The sequence below is a fragment of the Miscanthus floridulus genome, chromosome 15, assembly GCF_019320115.1.
Source record: "Miscanthus floridulus cultivar M001 chromosome 15, ASM1932011v1, whole genome shotgun sequence".
In the NCBI taxonomy this organism is placed as follows: Eukaryota; Viridiplantae; Streptophyta; class Magnoliopsida; order Poales; family Poaceae; genus Miscanthus; species Miscanthus floridulus.
Window position 1 is genome coordinate 37613088 of NC_089594.1, and position 15822 is coordinate 37628909.

At 45.0% G+C, this 15822-nt stretch overlaps 2 protein-coding genes across 2 annotated transcripts; both read left to right on the forward strand.

Annotated features, from left to right (window-relative positions):
* Nucleotides 1-2297: 2297 nt before the first annotated feature.
* LOC136507371 (predicted GPI-anchored protein 58) lies at nt 2298-2798 on the forward strand. Its single transcript, XM_066502121.1, has one exon. It carries the CDS (start codon nt 2298-2300, stop codon nt 2796-2798), a length of 501 nt encoding a protein of 166 aa, XP_066358218.1.
* Nucleotides 2799-9595: 6797 nt separating this feature from the next.
* LOC136508875 (B-box zinc finger protein 22-like) lies at nt 9596-11675 on the forward strand. The gene is made up of 2 exons (XM_066503655.1): nt 9596-9994; nt 11073-11675. Exons 1-2 carry the CDS (start codon nt 9764-9766, stop codon nt 11520-11522), a joined length of 681 nt encoding a protein of 226 aa, XP_066359752.1. The 5' UTR covers nt 9596-9763; the 3' UTR covers nt 11523-11675.
* The last annotated feature ends 4147 nt before the right edge of the window (nt 11676-15822 follow it).

A 15822-nucleotide genomic window follows, 5' to 3' on the forward strand; every position in this document is an offset into this window, starting at 1 on the left:
TGAACTAAATCACTTTCTCGACAAGAAAGCACCCAAACATTTATTTAATAAGAGAAAAGACCCTTTAATTGATTATATTCTTTTGTTAACTATACTTTGAATTTTTTGGTCCATGTGCTTTCTAGTGCCTGATTGATCTCATAATTTTTATCAGGGTTTCAAATGCCCAGTGTGAAGCCACCACCAAGTTCGAGATTTTTCTGAATTGGTTTGGTAATTTTTTCACTTTCATTGAATTTCCACGCGACTTCACCGATTAATTATACGTTGAACTGAGTCCACCCCCGAAAAGATCCGAAATGGTGCCAAACTTTGCCAAATGGTCTCTTGTTCCCTAGGAGACAAATATTTGTGGAGGTTGATGCAAAATTATATTGTTTTGAATATGTAATTCGCCGTATTTCGTCTCACGCGGCACAAAGAAAAATGTAATAATAAAAATAATTATAAGAAAACCTAAGATCTTGTGTGGGGCCATATTTTGGGTGTAAATGACTGCCAAAATTTTTTTAAGCCATTTCGACATAGGCGGAGTCGACGTTCTTCACAGAGGTATATAGAACCTTTTGTCGAACCCTATCTATACACCTAGGTTCTCTGGGATTCTGAGGTCCATATGCTTTCTAGTGCTGGATTGGGCTAAAACTTTTTCTCAAGACTTCAAATGCCTTATGTGTAGCCACCACCATGTTTGAGATTTTTCCGAGGTGGTTTGGTACTTTTTTCATTTTAATTGAATTTTCACGCGAATTCATCGATTAATTATACATTGAACTGGGTTTACCCCTAAATGATCTGGAATAGTGCCAAACTTTGCCGAATGGTCTATTGTGCCCTAGGAGACAAATATTTGTGGAGGTTGATGCAAAATTATAATGTTTTCAATATGTAATTCACCGTATTTCGTCTCACGCGACACAAAGAAAAATGTAATAATAAAACAATTATCAGAAAAATCTAAGATCTTGTGTGGGGCCATATTTTGGGTGTAAATGACTGCTAAAATTTTTTTAAGCCATTTCGACATAGGCGGAGTCGACGTGCTTCATAGAGGTATATAGAACCTTTCGTCAAACCCTATCTATATACCTAGGTTCTCTGGGATTCTGAGATCCATGTACTTTCTAGTGCTGGATTGGGCTAAAACCTTTTCTCAAGACTTCAAATGCCTTATGTGTAGCCACCACCAAGTTTGATATTTTTCTGAGGTGGTTTGGTACTTTTTTCACTTTAATTGAATTTTCGCACGAATTCACCGATTAATTATACATTGAACTGGGTCCATCCCCTAAATGATCCGGAATGGTGCCAAACTTTGCCAAATGATCTATTGTGCCCTAGGAGACAAATATTTGTGGAGGTTGATGCAAAATTATATTGTTTTCAATATGTAATTCACCATATTTCATCTCACGCGGCACAAAGAAAAATGTAATAATAAAAATAATTATCAGAAAAATCTAAGATCTTGTGTGGGGCCTTATTTTAGGTGTAAATGACTGCCAAAAAAATTTCAAGCCATTTCGACATAGGCGGAGTCGACGTGCTTCACAGAGGTATATAGAATCTTTCGTCGAACCCTATCTATACACTCAGGTTCTCTGGGACTCTGAAGTCCATTTGCTTTCCAGTGCCAGATTGGTCTCAAACTTTTTCTCAAGACTACAAATGCCCTGTGTGTAGCCACCACCAAGTTTGAGATTTTTCTGAGGTGGTTTGGTACTTTTTTAACTTTAATTGAATTTCCGCCCAAACTCATCGATTAATTATACAATGATTAATGAAGAACCTAAATATTTACGTTACAATTACGTGAAAACTAATTTTCTGTTGAAAACCAATAAATTTAATAATTTCAATTAAAGTCTATATTTTTGCATTAACGAAAATAGTGAGTATTAGTTGCATTATGTCCAACATTTATAATAAAAAACACAATAGTTTAGGTCACATATTTTTTTTGTGTGCAGTAAATGAAAATAAAGTTTATTACTTTTTCTAAAAAATTTTATGCCTAGTATTGAATTTACTGCACAAATAATAAGACTTAAACATTTAAATACAAAACATATATAAAATAAACTGATCTGCTTAAAAGTTGGCGGAAAATGAAAATATAGCCCACCTTTAGTCCCGGCTCCTGCCACCAGCTGGGACTAAAGGTGGGCTGCATTTGGCGACCCGCCAAAAAATCCTTTAGTCCCGGCTCCTTCCAACAGCCGGGACTAAAGGTCCCCCCTTTAGTCCTGGCTGGTGGCAGGAGCCGGGACTAAAGGTGCTTTAGTCTCAGGCGGTGGATGGAGCCGGGACTAAATGTCCCTCTCCTATATACTGCCGCCTCCCTTCTCTCTTCCTCCTCATCGATCGTCTTCGTCTTTAGTGCGTCCCTAGATCTCTGCCGCCGCCGATTCGCCTCCCCGGCCACCCCGACGCCGCCTTCTTCACCGGAGGGCACCCCGAGGCTCGCCCACCTCACCGAAGTAGCCCTGACGCCGCGCCCCTCACCAAGGAGCCCCCGGCCACCCCCGACGCCGCGCGCGTGCTACGTCGCCGCCGATTTCGCCTTCCCGGCCACCCCCGACGCCGCCTTCCTCACAGGAGGGCACCCCGACGCCCGCCCACCTCGCCGGAGTAGCCCCAACGCCGCACCCCTCAAGGAGGAGCCCCTGGCTGCCCCCGACGTCGTGCGCGCGCCACGCCGCCATCGATTTCGCTTTCTCGAGCCACCCCGGCCCGACGCCGCACCTTCTTCCTCACCGGAGGGCATCCCGACGCCCACCCACACATCGCCGGAGTAGCCCCGACGACGCCGCGCCCGGCCAGGAGCCCCCGTGCCTCGATCCAGCGCCGCTGTCCACCACCACCCGTCGCCAACACTCCATTAATTCTAAACCGCAGGTATATATATATATTATATTTATTATATTTATTATATTTATGAATTATATTGACGAACTGTGTATTAATGTATATATGTATGAAATTATATATGTATGAAATGTGTATATATATATCAATTAATGTATATATGTATGAAATTAATGTGTGTGTGTATATATATATATCAATTAATGTATACATGTATAATTTTTCCTTAGGAAAAAAAATCAATTGTGTTATATTCTGATACCATGTGGCCTATACCCTAAACCCTAAACAACCCTAAACCACCCTAAACCCTAAACCACCCTAAACCCTAAACCCTAAACCACCCTAAACCCTCCCCGGCCACCGACGCTGGCCGGCCGCCCCGCGCAGGCACCACCGCCCCAAATGTGTATGAAATGTCTATGAAACCCTAATTGCATAATTATTGTTTTATAATTGTTTAGGCTCTCTATGGTCGACCTGAGAGACGATGACCTGGAGGTGGAAATGATGGATATTATCAACGCCGGCACTGAACATTGTGCCGATGTTGATAATGACCAGCAGGAAGACGACGGGAGTCAATACTTGAATCTCGATCATATTGTTGAGGAAGTTGTTCATGAAGATAATTCTGGCGAGGTATATATTTCTCAATATCTAGCTCTCATTTATTTATTATGCATACATGTAGCCCACTGGATCGACCTTCGTTTTATCATACTTTTTGTGTTTCTATGCGTACATAGCTGTCTGGATCGACGACGACGATGGGGAACACAAAGAATGTTCGAGGGGCCAAAAAGCTGTTGGAAGGCCGCTACATCATCTCAGAATTCAATGTGGCTACAGGCGAACCACTAGGACCATATGCACAGAAATTCGTGTACCACTGTGGGTACCTTGTAAGGGACAAGCTCTCGATCAATGCCCGTGAATGGAAAAAAATAACAATGCTCCTCATATTAGTTATGTCTCTGATAAGGACAAGGAGCTGATTTGGCAAGATGTTCTTGCACATTTCACGCTCCAAATATATGATTATCATGAAGACATCACCCACGAAAGGTTGATGGAGCGAGTTAGGCACTGGACAATGAAGAAGATGGCCACCCAATTCCAATCTTGGAAGAAGCAGCTGTACAAATCGTACGTCAAGAAGAATAAGACTCCAAATTGGAACGATAAGGGCCCAATCGCGAAGGCAAGGTCCTACTAGGAGGAATTTGTACAGTACAAGACATTAGAAGAGGGTGCGGAACGGGCGAGAAGGAACCAAGAGAATTCCAGACAAAAGCAATACCACCATAACATGGGATCAGGTGGCTACGCGACTTCCGTTCCCAAGTGGCAAAAAATGGAAGCAGACCTTATTGCCAAGGGGGTCATACCTGAATCAGCACCGTGGCCTGAATGCACAAAGCGTTGGTTTTTAGGTCATGGGGGAGGATTGGACCCAGTCACCGGGAAGCTCGTCCATGGCACAAAACTCGAAAAAGCAACAGAAAGGTTGATTCAAATTCTAAAAGCTAGAGATAGTGGACTATTCTAGCCCAACAGAGAGAAAGATGAACTGACATATTCCATCGGGACTGCTGAGCATTGTGGACGAACTAGAGGCAAAGCGGCCGTTCCATGGGTGCAAGGTTTCCCTAAATGGATCGATTCGTACAGAAGCCGCCAGAGATGGAAGGATGAGGAGGCAGAGAGGATCCGCATCTTGCAGCAATATGTTATTGAGTCACGGGAAGCGGTGCTTGAATCACAAAGGCGAGAAAAAGAAATGCAAGCGAAAATGCAAGAGAAAGTCGCAAGGCAAGTGCAAATACAATTGAGTGCCCACGGGATTACAACAGCTTCGGGAATCAACATTAGCCCCCCCGATCAGTTAAGAAGCAGTTGTGCTTCTATGGAGCTGCCTGATGCCATAAAAGATGCAGAGCTGCGCTTCCCCATGGATGACGTCACTGAACCTTTTACATCATGTGAGCTGCACATTCCAAAAGATAATGGCACAGTGAAGGTGGCTATTGGTGTTGTAAACCCTATCGACTGTACCAAGACACCAAGAATCCATGGGGCAGTAGTATCAGCTGGATATGCTACCGTCTCGGTGGATAAGCTATTGAAGGTTTTAGCGATGTGCCTCTTGACATTCATGGAGGTGATGGGGAGAAGACCGTGGGAGAAGCAGAGAAGTCATTCATTGCATGGCGCAAGCGCTACATCAATATTCCCTGGAAGCCATTGCCGCACAATAGGTACGGATGAAAGTGAACAAAACAATTTTTTTTATTAATTTTATATTGCCTCTTAAATAACAATTGACTCATTGTCTTCTGTACGCACACAGCAGGGCCTCCTCCAACCTAAGTCCAATAGTACAACCACCAGACCAGCATAGTGCTCCGGGCGGCGGTTACGATGGGGTAGAAGACATGGCTGCATCCCCACCATCTCCAAGACGGTCTCCACCGCCGCCGCCACCGCCTCCAAGGTGTTCCCCAACGCCGCCTCGAAGGTCTCCAACGCCTGTTCCCCCACCTCCTCCCATGAACCAGGGAAGACGGCTGCAAACAAATAAGCCATCTGCCCCGCTGACGAAGACGACCAAGAAGGCCCCCGTGAAACCAAGGCCAATTCCACAGAAATTGCCTGGTGAAATGAGTAAAGAGGAGTTAGATGATGCAGTTAAAAAACCGTCGAAGCATTCTTCTCAGGCACAGGGAAGAGGAAGCAGCAGGAGCAGAAGCACTTCCACCTACCTCCAGCTAAACTAAGGCGGATGGTGGAAGCTGAGCAGAAAAAGAGGCGGCAAGCTCGTAAGCCCTCGTCGCCATCAGACTTTGACCGCACTCTTAGCAAGATAATCAAGAAAGCTGCTAAAGCAGGGAAAATTGTTGCACAACTCGGAGAACAAGAATTGCAATCAATCCCTCCTCTAGTTATTGCTAATGAATATGGTTCAAACATAGATATGCTAGATATGATGGAAATACCTGCTGATAAAGAAGTGGATATGACGAAACTTGCTAACTTTTATGCTATGAGAGGTATCGACCTTGGCGATTTCCTCTTCGAAAGTGCGCCGGTAGCGGATGAATGGCAGAAATATGAGCATGGCAGGAGTCTATGGAATCCTAAGACCATCAATGAACTAGGTACACAATTGTTCAAGCTAAACACCTTATACCTCGACGCGTGTCACCAGAAAGAGTTCTATATTTCTGTCAGAATCAAAGACGACCATTGGTTCCGTGACGATGACGTTATGTACATTGAGTTTGCTGAATTACACCAACTAGTCCACCGGAACTCTCTCGACAAGACTCTCATCAGCTGCTATTGTCTATAAGTGATTCTTTCTACTAATTAATAATAAGTCGCTACGTACGTACATGTCTGTGTTTATTATCCTCAGTCTATATATATGATGCAGGTTTGAGATGGGAGAGTGCAAAAAGAGAGGGTGTACTGATATTGGTTTCATTGATCCACATATCGTATTCAAAAACCCTAAACCCCAACCAACATGGAAAGAAGAAACGGAGGCCAATATCAAGATATTCTTAGAGAAGCAACGTGACAAGAAATGTATACTCTTCCCCTACAACTTCAGGTAAGTGTTCATAATGTCGACGATCGTGTATCCATATATATATATGTCCACTGTACCTGTTAGCTAATTAATGAGTGTTAATGGACATGGCAGTGAACACTGGATATTGATGGAACTCGATCTGGAGAAAGGTCTTCGAGGCATGTGGGACTCGATGAGAAAAGAACAAAAAGAGTTCCAAGAGATGATAGATATTATTCCGAGGTAATTGCAGTCTCACTAGCAAAACTATTCCAGTCTCTCTGCATGTAAATTAATGGTCCAAATATTTTTTATGTTATTTGGTAGTTGTTGGGAAAAGGTCTGTCAGGAACACCATATGAAACGCAAAGTGCCACTGAAAGTAGTGCTATACAAAGTAAATACTATATACCTACCTTAGTTCAATTTCCCTATGCTCGGATGATGACGAATCTTTTTCTCATAAAGTGGGTTCTGCTGCAGCCCCAGAGGACCAATCTCTGTGGATACTATGTTTGCGAGTTCATGAGAGTGTGCTAAAAAAGAACTAGTCTAGAGTAAAAAGGGTAAGTGTACACATATATATATTCTTCATACATATATTTATATATATATATATATATTCATGATAGATACAATTTATTTATCATTATTCTTGATATATATATATATATATATATATATATATATATATATATATATATATATATATATATATATATATATATATACTTTTTCTTTATCTCATATCTCAAATTGAAGACTCGTTGGTTGAAGGAAAAAACCCTGGACACACACCATCTCAAAGCAATCCAAGAGACAATAGGTGGATTTCTGAATGATCAGGTCTTAACTCCCGGCGGCGAGTTTTACTATGACCCAAATATGTGATGATGAAAGCCAAATTTCATATTGATCCAAAGAACATGTGATGATGAAATGTACAATTAATGCAAACTTTACATGTGACGATGAAATATAATATTATGTTTTAGTTTACTTTTACTTGTGTTGCTTGCGTGCATTGATCGAGCGAAAACTTTACAGTACGCGCGCGTATACGTATATTACTTTGCAGCGAATAATGCGTATTCGAAAACCAAATTAAAACAAAAAAGAATTATCAATTGAAATAAGCAGGAAAAGAAAAAAAAAGACCCTTTAGTCCCGGTTGGTAATACCAACCAAGAATAAAGGGGCCAGCCCAGGCGCTGGCGTGGCTACCTTTTTAGTCCCGGTTGGTATCACCATCCGGGACTAAAGGTCCACTTCTATTCCCGGCTACTAACCCTTTATTCCCGGCTACGTAACCGGGAATAAAGGGGGTTGGCAGCCGGGAATAGAAGCCCTTTTTTTATTAGTGATATATATATATATATATATATATATATATATATATATATATATATATGTGTGTGTGTGTGTGTGTGTGTGTGTGTGAATATGTCGATTCCCGTTTGTTCTTTTCCATTGTGTGAACACGAGTACTACATGACTACATATACAGAGAAAATAAAACAACAAATAAGTACAATAAAACTGTTGAGATATACTTTTTGCAGCTAAAATACTTGTCATATTTGACATTGTATATGGCCTTTGATGTGTATTGACTAATAACTTTTTTGTTGAACATATATTTTCCAAATTCTTCAAATTTATGAGATTTTGTAAGTACTTTTGAATACAAATATACATATATAACTTACATATTTTAAAACTATTAATTTAAATCTATTAATGCTTGTACTTTTAAGTTTTGAAAAAAAAAATCTTGTTCTTAGACGATATACTTATGACCGGAGGGGGAGTATGCATGTGACAGATGACATATGGATATCTAGTAGAGGAGGACTCGTGGATAGCTAGGTGAGAAGCTGCTGGGAACTTAGTGACCACTCGATGGTTTACTTGTCCGAGCAAGTTGTTCGTTGGATGGTGTTCACATGGATAGGTCCATATAATTCCATATCTAGATAGCTGTAGCTTTGGCAATTTATTTGTCATATTCGGTCAAGATTATCTGTATGAAATATACTTGATTTCCAGAAGATTTATTCGTCATATTCGTTCCGCCATTGTTGGTCGTTGATTGCCATATTCATTTTCAGAGAGGTCATTTAATTTATTTGTCATTTTGGGAAGAAGATCTAATATATAGGACCATGCATGTGCATGCCTTCATGTTGAGAGCCGGTCTGCACACTAGATTTATGTAGAAAATTAACATGGGAGTTATATTATTTGCACATGGATCGGTAATATATGATGTCTTTTTTTTTCATGCCCAAGGGATTCCTAAACAAACTGGAATATTTTGGGTCTAAATTGTACCGGCAAGCAGATGAACATAAGAAAAATATATATCTTGCACCATGATCATTGCCTTATTGAGTAAGTGGCTTTTTAGACTCCTCACATCTGATGGCATTTAAGAGCAACTCCAAGAGCCTTTTAACATCCTTTCTAATAGAGAGGAATAGATATTTTGGTGAAAAAAAAAATCCTCGAGCCTCTTTATAATTAGATCTTCAAATATAGACATCATACATTCCGGATATCTCGCTAGTCAAAGATAGAGAGTGAAGATGGCTCACTAGAGTGTCCACAAGATACAGAAAAATTACTGGAGGGTACAAGGATACAAAAAGTGAATTTTATATTCAAATAACTCTTAAATGATAATTTAGAGAGCAAATTTTAGAAAAGCTCTTGCAGATGCTCTAACAACCATTACTGCACAAAAATATCTTGCATCTAAATCTTTAATTTAAGTTTAGTAGAAATCAGGTGACTCATACTTTTGGTCTAATATTATATATGAAGGTTAAGCATGATTTTATCCACTTTGGGTGATTCGTTGTTAAGAATGGATCGAAGGTAGATTAGACAATTGCCTGCTTTGAAGGACTAGTATCCTAGCCTTTCCAATATAGCAAGATCAAAATTTATCACCGTAGTTAACCCACACTTACTTATGCATCATCATCATCAAATCGATAAGAGCACAAGTGGTTTCAGACTTGAGCCGTGGTGAACACGAAAAGGTGAAAGTGGACATACATGCACGCGCGCAGAAACCACACCACACGGACACGGGAACAGCGGCGACCCAGAGCACCAGAGAGTGCCGGGCACACGTCGAGATATTTTTATTTTGAAGAAGAAGACGGGGGCTTTTATTTCTACCTAATAAATTAAAACCCACCGAAAAGCGATCGAGCAGTACCCTCATTTGTTTCTCCAGCAACAACTTCATTCGTCCCTCGCCGCCGGTGTGCGCGCGTCGCGTGGGTGTGCATCCCTAGCTCTCGCATGAAGATCGGATGCGACGCGTGCGAGCGCGCGGAGGCGGCGGTGCTGTGCTGCGCCGACGAGGCCGCGCTCTGCCGCAGCTGCGACGCCGCCGTCCACTCCGCCAACAAGCTCGCCGGCAGGCACCACCGCGTCGCGCTGCTCCCGTCGTCCACCGCTCGTCACCCCTCGCCCAGTGCCATCGTCGACGACGGCAGCGGCGCCGGTCACCCCGCCTGTGACATCTGCCAGGTACGTAACGTGCGTACGTATAGTATCCTAATCCTAGCTAATAACGGCCGACGTTGTAGCTTGTAATTTTGTATAGGCGCTCGGCCGAATGAGTTCAGGCAGTTCGATCAATTAGCAAGAGAGTACAATTTAATAACTGGTTCTAGATACAGCACAAGAGGTTGCAATGGCCTTTGTATGCAGATGGGTAGCTAGCTAGTGAGATTGGATCAGTATTAAGTCACATTCACCATAGGCAGATGGGTATGAAGGAAAGACATGGAGATAACACCTTCAAGAACTCATTTTTTTTTCTTTAAAATAACTACTACTACTACTACTATGGCTCAAGAAGTATATAAAAAAGTTTCAGACCATAGGGATAGGGGCGGCCTTGGCCCCTGCTAGCTCCCCCTGGTTACGCCTCTGGGTATGAATATTTCTATGAATATGATCAAAATTAAAGAAGCTTCACTTATGATGAAACTAAAAACACATCATACCCGCTAACATTATTTTGAACAGAAAGAGTACAGAGTATGAAGTTTTTTTTGTTACCTCAACAAGCATATTCTCAACTAATATAAGGATACCAGCCCTTCTCTCCATAAAAATTTCTTGTTAATTTCCTGAAAGAAAGGTTTGCCTGGTTGTTGGCTTGTTGCTGCCTCTCTCATCCAATGTGGTCCAGTGTCTTGAGAGATGCAGCTCATGAGAAGTACAGACATGATACCACAACCCGTACGTATCTGATGGGATATCTTTGCATGTGATCTTGTCACGCTACTTGCTACGATCGTTTAATTGCTTGGTGATGCACAACGGTCTATTATCACTGACATGTTATAAATACGCAATATTAGCGGTCCCGCAACCAATGTTATTACGTAAAAAAAATTTCAATTGAAATGATTATGAATCTGAATAAACACAGAGTCACCGTAGATAAATTTGCGCGCGGAAAAAGGAGTCAAAAATTTTGATCGCAACATGACGATATTGAATTGAACAAAGTTTGTTTTGCCTTGCTGCTGATTCCTCCCTCGTCTTTTTGGCTTTTTGCACGCGCGCTGCTTCTGCCCGATGCTGGTGCTGGCAGGAGAAGACGGGCTACTTCTTCTGCCTGGAGGATCGCGCCCTGCTGTGCCGGCCCTGCGACGTTGCCGTCCACGCCGCGGGCGCCCACGTCTCCTCCCACCGGCGCTTCCTCATCACCGGCGTCCGCGTGGGCGACGTCGAGAGCCTGAGCCACCACGTCCCAGGCAGTGAAGGCGTCAGCCCCAGCCCAAGGACCAGCAGCGGCAACGGGAGCAGCAGTGCTCCCTGCAGCTCCGGCGGCAACCCGATGACGACGACCATGCCTGGCCAAGTGCGGCTGTTGTCGTCGGTCCGCGCAACAGCACCGACGACAGAGGGCTCAGACGGGCAGCAGTGGCTGTGGAGTGAGTTCTTGGCCGACGACGTCGGCGTTGGCGTTGGCGTTGACATGGATCAGTGCTGCCATGCTGAGCTATCTGAGCCTGGCTCGTCCGGCATTACTAGATGCTGACATGTTGAGATCTCATCAGATCATTTGAGGTGATTTCTGGAATCAGCTGATCAAAGAACAAATGTACTAGTATCGTCAAGTGTTTGGTGAGCTTTAGCCTCTCTTAACCATCAAGTGTTATAAATTCTTCAGGATTAAAAGAATATAAATTGTACGCCGGTTCCACAACTTTGGTTGTTTTGAAGTTTGGATATAATTGAGGTCAAAATTAATAAATGCTCAAACGGACAGTACAACGCTACATGGCACAGGGACAACAGGTACGACTAGCTAGCGGTGCCACCAGTTGTGCCACGGCAACAACGCAAGCATGGCTTTCCTCCTTGGTCTTAGTCGTGCTGTGCTGGACTGCCGGTGCCAGCAGCACGCTGGCACGACAGGTCTAGCCATATCAGCCCGGGCATGACAACCATCAAGTATTTGGTGAGCTTTAGCCCCCGCGTTGTCCCCGTCGGGCGACCCGGGCGGCACCCAGCGGCTCTGCCTCCTTTCGAACCAGCGTCTCTCCTCTCCCTCGCTGCTGCCGGAGCATGCGGACCGCATGCCTTGCGTGCTGGAAGGCAGCGGTGAGGCTTCTTCCCTGTTCTTTGACCGGCATGCTCATGGCGACGCCGACAGCGAGGCACAGCGGGCGGTGGTGTGGGCGCGGCCAGATCTGCACCCTAGGGGCTCAGATCTGTCGCCCCCATACCGGATTTGTAGGCTACCACTTGGATTGCTGCAGGGGTGTGGTCTACAGCGCGAAGATTCAGCGGTGTGGTCTTCGTGTTTCTCGTCTTGGTCGTCTCCCTCGGCCAGCACTAGCACCAGCAGGCGGTGGAGGCGGTGCCCATGGAAGAAGAAGAAGAAGAGGAAGAAGAAGAAGAGGAGGAGGAGGTCCTGCAGCAGCGTGGCCGGTGGCTTCGGTTGTCTAGCGTCAACCTGTTGGAGGTCCTATGGTCGAGCCCTTCTTGTGGGTTTTGTTGTAGGCGGCGGTGCTCTGCTGTTCTTGGCAGTGGTGTGGCCTCTAGGTGGGGGCACACTCATCTGCTTGCGGCGCCATGGTTTTCTGCCCCGCCTGACGGTGCTTCGGTGTTTTATGTGTGGCATCATGTGACTGTCTTGGCTCATGCATCAACATGGTGTGGTGACCAGAGATGTTTTGGTGCTTGGCGAGCTAGCAGCGGCTATGAAGGGGGCGCCACATTGACGAATCACACTTGCCAGTGACTCGTTCGATGTCGTTGTGAAAGCTCACTGGTGGCGGCTCACTTTGGTTAGATCCATGCTTTGGCTTGTGGTTTGGGGTGGGGCATTGGGAGAAATCCTTGCTTGGCTATGCTGATGCTGACAATGACGACGCCTCAGGGTGTCATGGACATCGGTGGAGGCATTGTTGTGTGCCCTCATCCCACTCCCGCATCTACCTTGGGGTTCTTTTCTTGGTTGAAAAACCTGTGCCGATATTCTGGTTGGCTTGGACGGCATCTGCGGATGTTGTTTCCTCCATGGAGGCATCGCTTAGTGAACCCCTTGGTGGTTGTTGCTACAATAGGCAAGGTGGCCTTTGGTTTTGTGGGCAACTTTGATTGTGGTGGTTGTCATGCCATTGCTAATGTCGTGTGTTGGTTTTCGATGTTTGTTGTTTTCTTTTATTTGTACTTGCTTACTCCTTCTTTATTAATACATAGGCCGGCAGTTTAATCTATCCGCTTCTCTTTGAAAAAAGATTCTTCAGGATTAATAAAACTATACAAAATTGTAGTCTCTCATAATTTTGGTTCTTTTAGAGTTTGGATATGACATTATATGGCACAATCGACACCACCTAGGCACAACACTGCTTTGCATGGGGATGATAGGCACAACTCGCTAGTCATATGTCGCCTATTGTTGGCATTTGTTATGTTCACAGAATCGATCTGCAAGTGCAAAGATACCATTGCAGCATTTCACGAGAAGTATTTCAGATATCGTTGTTTATATTTCCATTGGGAAGGTATTGATGAAGAGTGACAATTGGCATACTTGTGATTATATCATAACTAAACATCAAAGTCTAGATAGGGGTAAATCATATGATGAAAGTAGTGTGACACACACAAAGCTTCTACTTCTACAAAGAATCAAACTAAGCTAGGTGGAGACTAAAAAGAGAAAGCTAAAGCTCCTATCAAACATCCATGCAGTGACATACATGGTTAGGACTTAGTTTCATGTCCCTAGGCATGCCAGGTATCACCCTACCCTACTAGTGGTAGCTAGATGGCGGTGACATCTTACCAATTGCCTATGTGAGAGGATCTATGAATGACTAGAGGGGGTGGATAGCCTATATTAAAAAGTTCCACAAACACAAAGACACTAGGCAAAGTGTATTAGTATAAACGACAATCATAGTAGCCACTACTTGCCTAGCATAAACAACACAACGCAAGCCCCCTACACAATTCTAGTTGCAAGCCTAAATAATTAGGCACTCACACACACAAAGCGACTAGAGGCAACGTAACACCTAACAACTAGTGAGCTAACTAAGAGAGCAACTAGTTTACACTACTCACTAGAAGACTAAGCTAAACTAGCAACTAAACAAGCTAGAAAGCTATCGGTGCTTCGAGTAAACACCAACGAGTAAATTTGTATTATTACGCATTTGGCCCGGATGGTGTGCTAAAAAGACACAAGGTTTATACTGGTTCGGGTAGAATGTCCCTACGTCCAGTTCGTGGTTGCTGCTTGTGTTATTTGCACTAAAAAGTTTATAGTAGGGGGTACAAACTGACGAGAGAGGGATAGGTCCTAAGTCTCTAATGGAAAGGTTGAAAGGGCACTGAGAGCTTGGTTGCTGCTCAGCTATGTGTGATGAGATGTGTGGTGTGTTGAAATCGAGCCATCCCCTTAGTGGGGTGCCCTGCCTTCCCTTTTATAGACCCAGGGGAAGCAGGGATTACAGATGGGAGAAAGAAAAAGAACAAGAGGCAAAGGTCTTTCAAAGGTGCCGGGTCTTCCTTTTCCTCTAAGCGAGCCCTGCTGACACGGCAGACGGTGCCAGGGATAGCTCCACATTGGGCGTCTACCGTTGATGATGCCACGCTCTAACTTGATCAGCAAGTGGTTATGTCCCATCCCGTCCCAGTGGGCGGCGCAACGGACCAGGGTGTTGATTCGCAACCCCACGAGGAGTGGACGGCGTAGTGACTACATGTCCGTCACTGTAGAAGATGTGAGTCTCCTCTTGGACCATAGTGGTTGTCGTGTGGTTCCATCAGGATCCGCGCTTGAGGGCCAACAACGGCACCCATAACACTGTAAAACAAATGTCGGTTCCCACAACACTGTTCGGGCCCTGAAGGGCCTTAAAGCGCCTGTCTTGTCATATCCTAATGGTACTTTCCTATAGACATGCAGGGTATGGTCCTTGGTACTGTGGTTGAATTGAGTGCCCTGCCTTATCTGCGTGTGTAGCTATAAAGGAGAAGCGCGCCGACGTCGGGCGAGGCGGAGCCTGCCCCTAGACATCGGGTGAGGCGGAGCCAGCCCCTGGATGTCGGGTGAGGTGGGGTCTACCCCCAGACGTCGGGCGAGGTGGAGCCAGCCCCCGGATGTCAGGTGAGGCGGGGTCTGCCCCCAGAAGTCAGGCGAGGCGGTGCCAGCCCTCAGACGTCGGGCAAAGCAGAGTCTACCCCTAGACATTGGTTGAGGCGAAGCCAGCCCCCGGACGTCGGGCGAGGCGGAGCCAGCCCCCAGACGTTGGTCGAAGCAGGGTCTGCCCCAAATGTCGGGTGAGGCGGAGCCAACCTTTGGGGGTCGGATGAGGCAGAGTTAACCCTCGGTCGTTGGACAAGAGGTGTAGTCACGTTCTTGCCTATTCGGAAGCTTCAATGTTTGATGGTTTTTAGTTCCTCCTCTTTGGGTACCCTCAGTATTCGGTCCCCGACAGTAGCCCCCGAGCCCTTGGGTGATTCGGATAGAATCGCTTGGAGGGTGATTTGACTTGCTAGAGGGTGTAGCCCCTAAGCCCCCAGGTGATTCGGACAGAATCGCCTGGGGGTGATTCGTCTCGCCAGAGGGTGCGTGCGAGCGCACCCAACGGGTGTAGCCCCCGAGCCCCCGAGTGATTCGGATGAAATCGCCTGGGGGGTGATTCGTCTTGCCAGAGGGTGCGCGCGAGCACACCCGTCGAGTGTAGCCCCCGAGCCCCTAGGTGATTTGGACAGAATCGCTTGGGGGTGATTCGGACGCTTCACGGGTATGGCTGTGAGATTTGTTGGTTTGTTGACCGGATAGCTTAAATGGGACCCTGGTATCCCGTTCGTGG

Excerpts from the sequence above, each read along its gene's own strand:
- LOC136507371 (XM_066502121.1), top strand. The coding sequence starts at position 2,298 with ATGGAGCCGGGACTAAATGTCCCTCTCCTATATACTGCCGCCTCCCTT.
- LOC136508875 (XM_066503655.1), top strand. The coding sequence starts at position 9,764 with ATGAAGATCGGATGCGACGCGTGCGAGCGCGCGGAGGCGGCGGTGCTG. Across the intron at positions 9,995-11,072 it reads CCGCCTGTGACATCTGCCAG|GAGAAGACGGGCTACTTCTT; the intron begins GTACGTAACGTG and ends TGGTGCTGGCAG.